Source organism: Rhopilema esculentum, chromosome 9 (genome assembly GCF_057945365.1).
Source record: "Rhopilema esculentum isolate cy_ngs chromosome 9, ASM5794536v1, whole genome shotgun sequence".
Taxonomy (NCBI): Eukaryota; Metazoa; Cnidaria; class Scyphozoa; order Rhizostomeae; family Rhizostomatidae; genus Rhopilema; species Rhopilema esculentum.
Genome location: NC_142823.1, coordinates 10,241,685 through 10,255,968, shown reverse-complemented (window position 1 = coordinate 10,255,968; position 14,284 = coordinate 10,241,685). Strand labels below are relative to the sequence as shown.

At 35.8% G+C, this 14,284-nt stretch overlaps 1 protein-coding gene across 1 annotated transcript in view; it reads right to left on the bottom strand.

The window, feature by feature from the left end:
- Nucleotides 1-14,284, bottom strand: part of LOC148959602 (uncharacterized) — a gene marked incomplete at its 5' end in the record, with an annotated part of 30,217 nt that extends 15,933 nt beyond the window's left edge. The window contains one exon of the mRNA XM_089110140.1: nt 1-14,284. This exon is cut by the window's left edge and continues 15,933 nt beyond it. Coding sequence (XP_088966266.1) covers nt 13,724-14,284 — 561 coding nt within the window.

Genomic DNA, 14,284 nt, shown 5'->3' with positions numbered 1-14,284 from the left:
TAAGAGTCTTCCATAACAGTAATACAAGCCAGTCTAGCTTGTAAGTCCAGTCTAGTCTAGTTTGTAAAGAATTTGTTCACAAAAAATATTAGTAGAGAAAAACCAGGACCTACACATTTTTATGAAAAGAATTTGTCAATCTGAAGCTGAAGAATGCTAATGCTGCCAATTTTGGCAAAATCATAAACTTGGCATCAAAATAGATTGAAAATTCACTTTTTTACAGTACAGCTATCCAAAGAGCTAAGGGGAGGGAGTTCTTATCTTTGTTGAGTTATCGTCATCTGCGTTGGATTGTACATGTTTGTACTTTACCATTGTGTGTTAATTTTGATATACTCGTTTCTAAATGTTTTAAAAAGAATTCTGCGGGTCCCCCCTCTAATGTCACAATCCTAACTACCCCCATGAATGACACAACTTTATGTGCAAGAAGAATTGAAATAAAAAAGCACCCTAGCATACATACTATCCCTTGTGGTTAGTCATGCTCATTCTGGAGAGCATGACCTGCCATTGGGTTTCTTTACGCAGAGAGCCCAACAGCTGTTGTGAATCGGCTGAGTTTCAATGACTTTTCAGTTGGTATCCCTGTGTTAAGTCATGCTCATTTGGAATAGCATGACCTCGTCATTATAATCATAAACCTAGCACTGATTTGATTGGCTGAAATCTATCTTGCGCATGCTATTTTGGCCCGTTTTGGAACCCAAGTCATGCTATTTTTTTTCAGCATGACCGACCTTAATCTTCCATACATGAAGTACCTAGGGTCTACTTGTGAGCTGAGAAACATTGCTGCAAGGGAGTTCAATTGAAGCTATTTCCGAACGATATATTGTTTATTAAATACTACAGGGATCACTTGCGTGTGGCTGAGCAAAGTAATTGTAAACCAAAATTGTAATTTAAAACCAAAGGCCGACCCTTATCGATGAAGAATCCTACCATTGCGTTGCTGATCATACCATAACTTGTTGCTGATGGACGAACTTGTGCCCTGAAACTTGCCTGTGTATTCAGTATTTTGCCAAAACCTCTTGCTCATGGAATTATACTCTTGAAAATTCCTGTTTTGTCAAAATCACACAATAACCTGTTGCTGATGGATGGGATTTTTCAATAAAAATTGCCTGTCATCAATTATGGTTTATTCAATATTGCAACTTTACTTGTTGCTGAGAGGAACAAACTTGTCTATTGAAAACTTGCCTGTTGGCTGTTTATTCAATATTTCACCAAAACCTGTTGTTGATAGAAAGAATTGTGCTCTTAAAAATTTGTTGTTTAGTCAATGTTACAACACAACTTGTTGTGTATAAATGAAATTCAAATTGCATCCTGCAATTTGCCTGTTATTTGATATTACATCATAACCTGTTTGCTGATAAATCAAATGGTACCCTAAAATTTGCCTGTTATTTAATATTACACCATGACTTGTTGCTGATAAATCAAATGGTACCCTAAAATTTGCCTGCATTCAATATTACACCAACTCATTTTTTGACAAATGAAATTGTACCCTTAAATTTGCTTATTTTGTACCCTTTAAATTTAATCTATAACTTTTGTTAATACATGTAATTGTACTCTGTAATTTGCCTCTTATTTAACATTACACCATGACTTGTTGCTGATAATGAAATTGTACTCTGGAATTTGCCTGTTATTGGAAATTTGACCATAATTTACTGATGGATAGAATTTAGAAATGATTTTCAATCACACTATATATGTAGCTTCCACACAGCCAACCTTCTCATTGCAGTTTGATTTCCCCAGGCTTTCTGTTGCCAGGAAAACTATGGGGTTTCTTAAACATGAAAGACCAAAGTTATAGGAAAGCCCTTGATGTTGGACGTAACTTGTTGATTATTATGGCATGCTATAACTTCAATACAGGGATCAAAACTTTTTGCATATACTAAACACACCAACCTTGATACATTTGTTCTAGATATGTAAAAATTCAGCTTATATAATTGAGGCTAAGTATAAAATTCTGAACCAAAAAACAAACACCCCACAATTCTCTGTGCCATAAACAAGGAAGGGCATACCTATCACTGAGGGCTTATCTTGCCTAATTTATCTAAATTCAGAAACATCATCAAAAATATCAATAATTAATAGTAAGAGAATGGATATTTCTTAGCCATTGCTGACTTGAATAAGTTTAGATTTTGTAAAAATATTTGTAAATATAATGTTCTCCCATGTGCAATGTTTTTTTCAAGTGTGATCAGTAGCGTTTTTTAGGGGGTTTCAACTGCACAATTTTTCAAAAACATGGTCCCAAAGATATTTCCAAAAACACAAGATTGGAGAATGGGGTGGAAAGAGCATTTAGATGTTGAAGTCTTTGACAGAATTGATTGTGATCTAAGCAAGAGCTATTTGATTCAATATACTAAAAAGGGCGTCACCCCCCTCTTCCAGGCATCTATAGGGTGTGGTTGTGGGTAATTTTCCCCAGACCCCCATCAGCTTTCTGTTTCCTACAAAGCATGACCATTGTCTTAAGGCCAGCTTCGCCACAGCAGTTTTGGAGGCATGTTGTTTTTCCACAATTCTCTGTCACATTTGATTCTTTGAACATGAAGGTCTTTCAGAGTGAATACCACAAAATAAATGTATTGCAAGCAAACAATGTTTATAATACTTTGGCACTGGTAAAAGTTATAGTGATTTTCTTTTAACTTTGGTCCAGTAGGGGGTTGCCTTCAAATAAAAATCCTTATCTGGTATGCATCAGCAATTGTCATTTCTCTACATACAAATGGGCATTTTATCTCCACATCTCCAACTACATGGCCATTTTCCAGCCTAGTGCCATCAGGGCTTGCTCCACGCCAAGGCCACATAGGATTAGTAATCAAGCCACAGCAAACAACTTGCAAACCTTCATTCTGGCAGAGTTGTGCTTCATATTCTTTCAAGGCAATTTTTTCATGTTCATTTCCCGATGCAAAGATGCTGATTTTGGACCTTTTGCAACTTTTGAGTTGCTAATGTTGTCCAAAATGGACTTTGAATCAATGTCCAAAATGGAATCAACTGTCGCTTCTTTCAGCTTTACTTCCCTTGAAAGCATTCCTTGACCCAAACAAGAGCTTTGAAAAAATACTGGGGTCAGATTCAGCAGCTGAAAGAGATAAAGATTTGTAAAAAATTGCACTATAACCCATTTTGATACCTGTTTGACGATCTAGAGTGTGTACGATTGCGATAGAAATGTGAATGTAAACATCGCACACTTAACCACAGGATCCACAATGCATTGTGCACCACAAGAATAAAGGGAACAGAGAATTTGTTGCAAAAAGTTAGCTAAGTTTATCAACACCAAGTTATGACGCCAAGTGTAGCGGTTTAAACAGCCAGCAAGTATAGCAGTTTAAAAAGATGCTTTGTGGTCTGAACCTCCCTACAGAATGTACAGCTTGCACTGACGTTTAAATCTCATCTTGTTGAGTTAGAAAAACAAGCAAGATAATTGTTCATATATCTTATGGTAAAATTAAAGATGTTCCTAGGAAAAGAATGTTGCGTTTTGAGCCAAGAATCTGTTGTATTACATAACTCTGTAATTACTGTACTCTGAACCTGCAATGACTCTACCTTAAATTGTTTGTCTTCCGGGATCTTTTTTGGTGCAAGCTTTATTGCATGGAATGAGTTATATGGAATCTTAGTCTTTCCTGATGTTGTATTCTCCAAATATCAAATTTCCTCATTTATAGAGTTTTTCAGACACTTGTGGAAAATCACTTAACAAATAGTATGTTTGTCAATATATCCAAACAATGCCTGAGTTTATTACAATATTTCAACTGTTCCACTTACAGGTATGTTAAACCATTTTCTGAAGTATCCATGCCAAATAATTTCTAGGTTTTGCTTTATCCACATTTGTTAGAATGTGGAGAATGCAAGATATAAAGAGACGAAAAGATATAACATATAGCGCCCGCAACATGGAGCAATAACTCACAAAAGAATAATAATCGCTTTTAAAATAAAGAGGAGAATCGCAACACTTAAGAAAGATCAGAACCGGACAACGTGCTGTTTCTACTCAACATCAGAATGAAGTCAAAGGTCTTCTTACATCAGACTCGCATTCAAAAGATGAATTAACTCGCATCAAAACTTTTGAAAGAAGTCTTCAGAGCAAACTAATCATTTTAAAGGATTTAGACGACAAGGTTCTAGAGCTAATTGACGAAGAAGAAATACAAAATGAAATCAAACAGACACCAGATATTGAACTATCTATGAAAGAAACCTTACTTAAGATTCAAGAATTCCTTGACAGTATTATCAATGATAATGCATCTACAGTTTCAACATCAAGTGAAAGACTTACAGCCAGTCACAGCGCTAACAGCCAACAATTATCAATTGGATCTACACACAGCTCATCAGCATTTCAGGAGACTGGCAGTGATAGAAATAGAGATGCATAACAAGAGTTTCAAGAATTCTTTGAAACGAATAAGCATAAAATACATTTAGGCCTCTCAGACAAGATGGCTTTCTATGAAGCAATGCACAGCCCGTATAACTGAACAGTATGATGTACTCGCACATTACTTTACAAATATTGTGTTTGAAGATCCTATACATACTAATGACATGATTTTAAAGAGCCTCGATAACATTATAACTTTGGCATATCTTGAGTATACGTCATTTAATCTTGTATGCAAAAAAAATTCAATTTTTATTAGAAAAAAAATATAAGCTTGTTACAAGCTTACACCACTAGATGGCAAACTTTTATCAAAGGTAAAATAAAGGTACTGCTCAATTCTATTACATATTCTATTAACAGCCACAAGAATGATGATTTTAAGTAATTTTGAATTATCTTTATCTGAATTAAATTTTTTTTATTCTTGAGAATCGATCATCAGCTGATAATAGCGACTAGTAGACAGATGCCTATGCTGTTTGATGTAATTGAGCAGCTTCATGAGCATTACAAGCTTTAGGCTGGCTGTATCAAAGTTTGAGGAATATATATTTTCATAATTTATATATATTCATAATCTTTGAGGAATATATATTTTCCAATGCATAAGAAGACAATAAATCACATTGAGAACTCCAAAGGAATTTACTGGTAATGAAGTGTTCAGCACAGATGAAAGCTTTTGAATTTTTTTCCGCCAACCAATTTTTCCTGTCATCTCTCAGAATTGCCTTTATCCAGTTGTCTTTCTCTTGTCTCTTAAATGGCGTAGAGCCTTCCAGCATCTTATAAAATGCGAGATCTTTTTATTGCCTATCTGATGATTTGTACATCAAACAGCACAGCAGCTTCTCTGCATTTTTTTCTTCTCCCAAAATACGTTATGAAAGTTGATATGAATGCGCAGAATGTTTATTTGGCAAAGTGGTGTAAACAAAGTTGTTTTGCTGCAAAACATGCAAATGCAGCTGTAGCCTCTATTGTGGCAATGACACATAATTTGATGTTAACCTTTAAAACCGTCATGCATCTTCAAAACAAAGGAAGCTACTTATGATACTGTCAGTTGCAAAATATGCTAATGGGAACTTCAGGTCAGATGAAATTCCTCTGACAAAAAATAAAAGAGCATACCTTGCAAGAGTCTTCTCTTTCTCAAGGCATGCTTCATTTATCTCTCCATCTCCTAACTCTGTGAAGCCAACTGGGTCAGTTGTATACTTGTATCATCACCTGTATAAAAAACCAAGCCTTCTGATATCTTCATTTCATCAAACGAAACACAAAAAAGTTTCTGGTGGCATTTAAAGCTTCCAACAGCCTCCTTCAGCTCATTGATGAAACCTGAACTGAATCCCACCTGAGATCCGTACATAAAGCACCGACTAGGTAGACGATAATCCCTGAATTTCTCAGTTCATCAAAAGAGGAACCTTGCAGCAACTGATAGTCAAAATCGTGTGATCATTGGATGTAGCCGTCATGAATTTCTCAGTTCATCAAAAGAGGAACCTTGCAGCAACTGATAGTCAAAGTCGTGTGACCATTGGATGTAACCGTCATGACCCTTGCTATAGGGGCTAGTCGCACTTGAATCCAAGTCAAACCATTATCTTTGTCAAACCTTTAAATCAAGAAAAGCTTTCTCAACTTGGACAAACAACGAGAGCAATTCAGTAGCTATAAGTCCGACCTGCTTCAAGGCAAGACAAAAACGTGGAAAAGCATTATAAAAGTGAGGGGAGAAGTACCTGTTTAAAGGGTCACCCTTTCAAAAAGGTTGTTTCTGGAAGCCTGTCGACAATTATATAGATTTTTCATTCTCTGGTTTAATTGTGAACAAAGAGAGGGTTTGGGGGCCCTTTGCAAGAAAAGTGAGCAGAAAAAATGTGGCGACCATGTCCTTTAGATTAGGTAAAAATAAATTTCAGAACCTTTTTTGGAGACATTTTCTTGCAATTATTTAAAACGTAGTACAATTTTTAGGCAACATTTCTTACTAAATGCTTTCTTAAACTGGAAAACTCGAGAGGTCTCCTATCCTCAAGCCCCTACGGGGGGAGGGGGGGCGTGCCCTTGGTTCCTGCATCTTTAAGGTATCCTTGGTTCCTGCATCTATTCCTGCATCTTGGTTCCTGCAACGATGGAACCTTTCAGGGCTTAGACAAAGTTGAAAAATCCAGCTATAATACGTTTTGCCGGGCACACTAAAAAAGTTACATAGTAGTTTATCACCTTTTTAAAAAACACAATAGGGATTCCATTTTTCACTATTTTATCATGTTTTAAGTGCTAATGCGCCAGCCTCATTTCACCAAAACACCTTGTTGATATAATTACCAGCACATTCTTTTGAAATGGTCCCACAATGGCCAAGGCATTTGGGGGTAAAAAGAGCATTTTGGTCATCAGTGGTGGGGGAAGTCAGAGGGCTTGGTGGGGCGATTCCCCAACCCCTGATTATGTTAAAATTGCGACAATAAACATAATGTGATTGCAAACAGTGTTAAATTGAATAAATTTGCATATTTTGGTTTGGTTCTAAAGTTTGTGAGCAGAGTACTCTTTTTTCAGAAATATGTGGAAAAACAAACAGGTTTCTTACCAAATACTCTACCAAAGGGAAGAAGCTTTTCAAAATTTTTCATTCAGTTGCTTTCGCTCATCAATCAAACCTTTTTCACCCATTTGAATGAATACCAAACAGGCCCTTTCTAAGGCCTGGGCAGATTACGATTTGCACAAACACTTGTGGTATTTATATCGAAGTGAAAATAAACTAAAGCCTCATTCTTGTATGTCGGTGATCATCACAGATGAAGCCCCTGCGATACTTGCGATATATAAGCACATATGATTTGGTATGTCACCAATCATCGGAGATCATCACTGGTCATTGATGATTACCAATGGAAAAATTTATGCTGATCATTTATAGTTAACATGAGAACACTATTTGAATTCATTGGCGTTCATTTGTAGTGCTCAGTCTACTTTCATGGTAACACGTTCCATGAGCGAAATGGCTGAACAAGAGGATACTTTTCATGAAAACAGCATAACAGAATCGCAATTTAAAAAAAACCGATTTGGAAAGATTCCAACAAAAACTGGATTGGTTCAAATATCGGTTTCATAGCCAACCATGAGAAGACAGACTGCAAAATCCATCAATCACAAGTCTTGACAAGGCACTGGAATTGCTAAAAAGTCAGAGCAATGATGCACAGGAAATTGACGGGGATCACTACTAAAATATCACCTTGTTATTACGTACTCAGTTAGAACATACTTTTAGTAATAATGTACTGTTGTACTTGGTCCCGGAACAAGGTCCTGTTGGGTCTCTTAAGGTGCCATGTATCATAGATAAAAACGATTGTTTGATAACGTTATATTGTTTCCTTGACTGATTCAAGTGCGGTCCAAGTTGTACAACAATTTTTTCGAGTTTTTGGATTTGTCAAATGCCTACGAAACATTGCAACGTGGAGCAAAATTGTTGCTGCAGTCAACAAAATTTGGATATTCAGAAATGCTTTTCAGACTTCTTCTAGCTGGGCCTATTACAATTTAGTTGAAAGTGTTGTATTCTGAGTACATTGTTTACAACTTGGTTATAATCACTTTTCGAACAAGAAGAGTGTACGCATTTTTGAACAAAAGGTAGGCCTCATGACAAAATGCAATAATGTAACTCAAATATGAATCTGGCATATATGCTTTTCACAGTAAAGAATTAGATCAAAGAAACCAAGATGTGTTATCTAAATTTTGTGTGTCGTTAGTTATCCTAGATTCCTTCTTTCAACTGTTTCCTTTTTTCAAGGGCTTTACTCTAAATGGTAAGGTTTTGAAAGGAAGAAGAATGAATATCAGCCATTAAAAAGCAGGAAGATAGGGGTGCGACAGGTGTTTCACCTTCTTATCTAGTGACAGCCATGTTAGTAACACATGGCATGTAGGTGCCTAAAAAAGTATATTGAAATAGTGGTTGCGCTATATAAAACTTAAATTACCCCTTTGGACATCAATTCTCAAATTCAGTATTATTCTATGCCTAAAAATTAAACCAAAGTAGATTACTTATGCTCAGCCCTAAATCTCGCCAGTGGTAATTCTCTAACTGTAGAATATTTCCTTAAGAACAATGAACTGAATGGGAAGCAATACAATACAATACAATTTTATGTCCCCGTTCTTCTCTTCATTCTTTCATCTAGGCAATGATTTATATTTTCAAAAACCATGCAACGCAAAGTCGCGGGGTCATTTGACACCGCTAAAAGCAGTGCTATCGCTTGATGAAGCAAAATAAAAATTAGTTCTATCAAGAAGGGCACATTCTCGTTGTAAAAAAGGAAGCTATTTTTATTCGCTGGGTCCATAGAGTGATCTTACTTGTTTTGCAGAACATTCTGGAGGTACGGAGTTCTTAACTTAAATGTTCAAGATATTCTATGGGAGTACGTTGCCTCAAAGCACCCAAAACAGGAAGATGGATGCAACCGTGGCATTAACATATTGAAGGTACTGGAACACACAATTTTATTGCAGCTTAACAAGCACAAGCTTAGAATTTGTACATAGAGAAGAAAATACCGGATGTCTTGTTGAATATATAATTGTATTCTATACTAGTTTAAGTTGCTATCTGATTAAAAACATATATTTAGGGGAATAGAAGCCGTAAGTGAAAAGGAAGATAGACATGATAAGCTTGGCTGTTTGCCAGAACCTGTGAATCTTGCAATGAGTAACAATATGATTCAAGAGTAAAGTATATAGTCAAGAAAAAGGCAAGACAACGACGAGAATCCAATGTTGTATAATAGAATTTTGAGATAAAATTTATATAAACTGATATGTTGCTCCGGCATACCGAGCTTGATCAGTGAAATATGAACTATGAAAAGCTATTCTCTATAAATTGGTCGCAACAAATGTTTGTTTTATAAATGTAACCCCTTGCTAAAGTGCTCATTCAGCAGATTGCTGAATGCATACTCAGAATCAAAAGCCAAAAGTTTCAACTAGAAATATGATTTGGCAAGTTACCGAGGAGAAATTGCAGAAATTTTGATCAGATCCACAGGTAGAGCCAAAATTGGGTTTCATCATTTTCGGACGTTGCGTTGCATCATTTTCAAAAACAGGTATGACCTAGAAAAATGCAGCTTGACAATCCAACAGTGATGGTTTCATTAGTTACATACAAAAGCTCAATTTTTTAGCTAGAAATGAAAAAACATGACAGTTTCTGATCAACGAATGTATGTAAAAAAACACCACTTTTTTTGCTTGTACAGCTTCAGTGTTGCTTTGGTTATTCAAATTTACCAAATGCAGACTGTAATTGTAGTTTATTTTTATAGATTCAGAGCGCACAAGATGGTGCAGTGTGTGTGGATTGTATGAAAGTGACGATAAAATTGTATGTATTCTTTGAAGGTTCTTTAAAGCAATTTAGAGGTTCAAATTTAAAAATTTAGTATCAGTAACTTTTTATCATTTCCTATCGATGATCATTTAGAACTGTTAAAGGTTTGAATAAAATTTTGCATAAAATGTTCACTTGGCCTGTAAGCCTTCACATGCTTCATATACAAAAAAGTCCCTTACAAAACATGACTTCAGCCCTAAAGCCTATCAACTATAACATTTTTCTAAAAATAATGCCATTAATTATTTTGCAGCTCTCTCGTGTTTCGTGCCATTGCTGGCTACATTTCAAATGCAAAGGGGACAGCTGGAACTTGAGCAACACTTTGATTGCAAGTCATGTATTGCAGCTTTAATATTCGCCACAAACAAAAAAACGGAAGCCTCCCAAACACCTGGGATCCCCATCTGTGCCACCACACCAACAAAAGAAAGGGCAAAAGCCAAAATACCAATTTCAACTCATAAAAGTTGACAGCAAAACAAGGGCCAGAAGGTGCGAAACATGCAAGGCTCCATTCGAGGAAAGCAACAATGTCAAGCAGCGGTTCATGTTTGGACACTATGGTTCACTGCCGTTTTTTTCATCCAAAAATATGTTTTGGCACCACCAAACAAGAAACTACTATTTGTGTCAGGAGAGATTGCGTAAAACAGACAAAGTCGGATATCAAAGGAGAAGACTTGGAAGTTTCTTTGGCAAAGAACTACATTCTTCCTTCAGATATAAAAGAATTTGAGAAGAATGGATTATTAATCACCGTTTGAAAATGGAAATTCGTTTGAAATTTCAATCTCATTCATGTTTAAAGAGAACCAACAAAGACGAAGCTACCTTTGAATTTATAAAAAGGCAACCTATCACAATGAAGCTGCCCTTTGCTATGTAACATTCCATACGATTATGCATTTAGATAGATTTCAGTTCAAATACAAATTGAACAAGAATTGATTTACCTTTCAAAACAGCAAGATTTTGCTATGATGACATTCTTCAACAACTACAGCAATCATTTTGTATAACCAAATTTCAACACTTTTCAACATTTTGAACCTAACAACTGTGGTGCTCCCACACCCATAATTAATAAAATATGCGTAATTTTTTGTAGTTTTAAAAAGGGGCAGGCCTAAATTGAAATTTAGAAATGCATGTTAACTATTACTGCTTTCTTTCCCCATCTATCAAATTTCAAAATTCGGAAACAGTGGAATGCAAAAACAGCCAGACAGCTAATTATCAGCACTATTCTACTTTCTTTGATAATTCATGATTTTCTCCATACTAGATAAGCATACGCATGTACCTAACTTTCCCTTAAGAACCGACCAGTGTAAGAATTTATATGATATGGAATACGTTTATATTATAACATTCTTTCTTTTCATCCGAGTTGCGACTTTATTAAAATCGATACCTGTCACTTTATCATGTAAATGAAGCCTCAAAGAATGCAGATTTTAAAAGGCAGATATTAGAAGACAAAGTTTTTACATGTGAGAAGCACTTCAAGTCAGAAGAAATTGAACTATGTAAGTTTTTATATTCTTGTGTTCAAATGATTATTTGTGAAGCTTTCTAAACCTTAGCAACACTTAGGGCCTAGGCAACCCTTAACATTAGCAATGTCAGCATGCTCCTTTTTAGACCCTGGTGTGACCCGTTGCTGAATTACTTCTAGTTTTGAGGTAATCCTTCATTTGTTTCTCTTGCAGTTCATTATAAATGCAATGAAAAAAACCCACAGGGAACAAGAAGATGACTTTGATGGTGATGACGAGGACAATGATACACAAGATGAAGACTACATAGAAAATCATAGTCAAATAAATCTAGTACAGGATGAGAATAGCACCAAGGTGGATATTTTATTGTTCAGAATTTATCAGCATCACAGCACTAGCATTAGCATGTTAGCTCTCTTTATTTGCCTTAGCATGAACTGAGTTAGCAAACAAAGATAATATATATATATATATATGTATTTGTTTATGCATGAATGTTTGAATAAATTACCAGAGTTGATGTGTAACGATATTATGACTTGCTTTGCTTTTATGTGACTTTCTGGACTGAAATTCTTACACCAGAAGCCCCAATAACAAAATATGCGAATCACAATGCTTTGTATTATTGTATTTACATGAAGCTTTCCTATTTTTATAGATGGAGGATTTTGCAAGTCAGACATCTGGTTGTCTAAATTGTAAATGGCTTTTGAGCAGACACCAGAGAACACGCAACAAGTGGATAGAAAAAAATCGAAAATGTGCACCAAATGCTGCAGTTTTCCTGAACTTTCCAGTTGATGAAGAAAATGTCTGCCCTCCACCAATCACTGAAATTGCAGAGCAAGTTAAATCAACAGCCGGTCTGTCAGAAGTTGCCATGCTATGAATAAAATCTCATTCAGAGATAGTCAGTTAGGTGAACTTGAAAGGCTCACAAAGGGGCAAGCAGATAACAAAATGTGGACAGTTCAAAGAACAGGACGAATTGATGCTTCAAACTTTCATGATGTGAAGACCAAGATGAAAGAAATACTTGCATCAAGAAGCTCTGTTAAGCCAGCTACAACTCCTATTTTGGTAAAACTGACTCAAGCCACAAAAATTGACAATATTGCTGCCATAAAATGGGGGAAGCAAAATGTGAACAATGCCAGAGAGGCATTTTTCCAAGCCATTGCAGCAGAGCACAAATCCCCAAAGTTAAGAATGTGTGGACTCAACGCTTTTAAGAGTGCACCTTTCCTTGCTGCCAGTGCTGACAACATATTTTCTTGTGCCTGTTGTGAAGTGGCATGTGTGGAGTACAAATGTCCATATTCTATAAGAAATTACTGCGTTAGTGATAAGTGGCAAGATCTACCATACTTGAAGCAAGAGGATGGAATTTTGCACTTAAACAAGAGTCATAAGTACTACACTCAGGTGCAAGGTCAGATGGCTGCAAATGATTGCAAACATTTATATTTTGTTGTATGGACAACAGTTGCCAGACCCCTTGTACTCAATGTGGTATTTGATCCTAGTTTATGGAATTTACTCTACCCAGACCTTGTTTTGTTTTTCAAACTTCATGTTGCAAAGGTTTTGCTGGGGATTAGAGAAATTAAGTTTTGTGCTGTATCTGATAAGCACATTCTTGAGCAAAATGAGATGGCTCAAAGTGGTTGCCAGAGCAATGATCAGGTACACTGCAGCAAATGTTCCTTGACATTTCACAAAAGCTGCTGTAAAAATTACAGTCTGATGTCCTTGTGGGTTTGTGACGACTGTGGTGTTTAAAGAAACAGGCAAAGAGAACAATCAGGGTTAGAAGAAACAATTAAAAAACCTAATGACACAAAATGATTATGAATTATTTGATATGATCATGTCAAGTGAAGCATTAAAAAAGTCAAGCATTCTTTTGTCTTAAACCTTCACAGAAACCCTTTGTCCATGAACTGTGGTAGAATGATTGTATTTATAAATAATAAACTTTTCACAAATGCAATGAATAACTTTTTCAATGAATTTCAAGTGGTCTTAATGGCACTCAAATGCACTTAGAATTTGCTCAAATGTACAAAACCAAAAACAAACAATTAATATTCATGGGCACATTACTCCTTTAAAAATTCAAAACTCAAAATTATAATTTTGCTTTTAAAAAGGGAAGTATGGGAAGTTATTTGTTGGAAGGTTTTAACATGTGTTTAGACAAGGTTATTTTTAATGAAATCGAAGGTGCATCTTAAAAAACTACATTTTTATATAAGAATCCTTTTAAGATGTGAAAATAAACTTAAAAGTTTAAGATACAAGAGGTTTTTGGAAGTTTACAAGTGCTGCACATACTTTTACAATATCATCAACAACAGGAAGTAAGGAAATTGGCAGTTCATTTTTTAAAATTTGGAACTGCTTTAGTTTACGGATAGCTTGTTCAACATATATTTTTGCATTTGCATCCCTAGATGTCTTAGCTACATCTATCTCATTCAGTTGTAAGTTCTTCTGGGTTGATGGTGGTCTTGCAAGGGTGCACTGGTAAAAAGCTAATAAATCCTCTATTTTGAAGCCTCTGTCAGCCATCACTGCATCACCTGTTTGAAGTAGTTGTAAAAAGTCTGAACTTTCTACTATGCAATTATCACTAGCTCTGCCACCATATGCATCTGAAACATAGCTGAATGCTCCATTGGGCGTTATTTCCAACAACACCTTCACTATTAAATGGTGCTTGTACTCACTCCAGCAAAGAGCCTGTGCTTTGAGGCTTGAAGGGGTCTCAATAAAAAGCTCTGTGCAATCAATAATTACTCTGCACTTCTTATAATATCGCCGAAATACATCAGGCAAATTTCGTTGAAT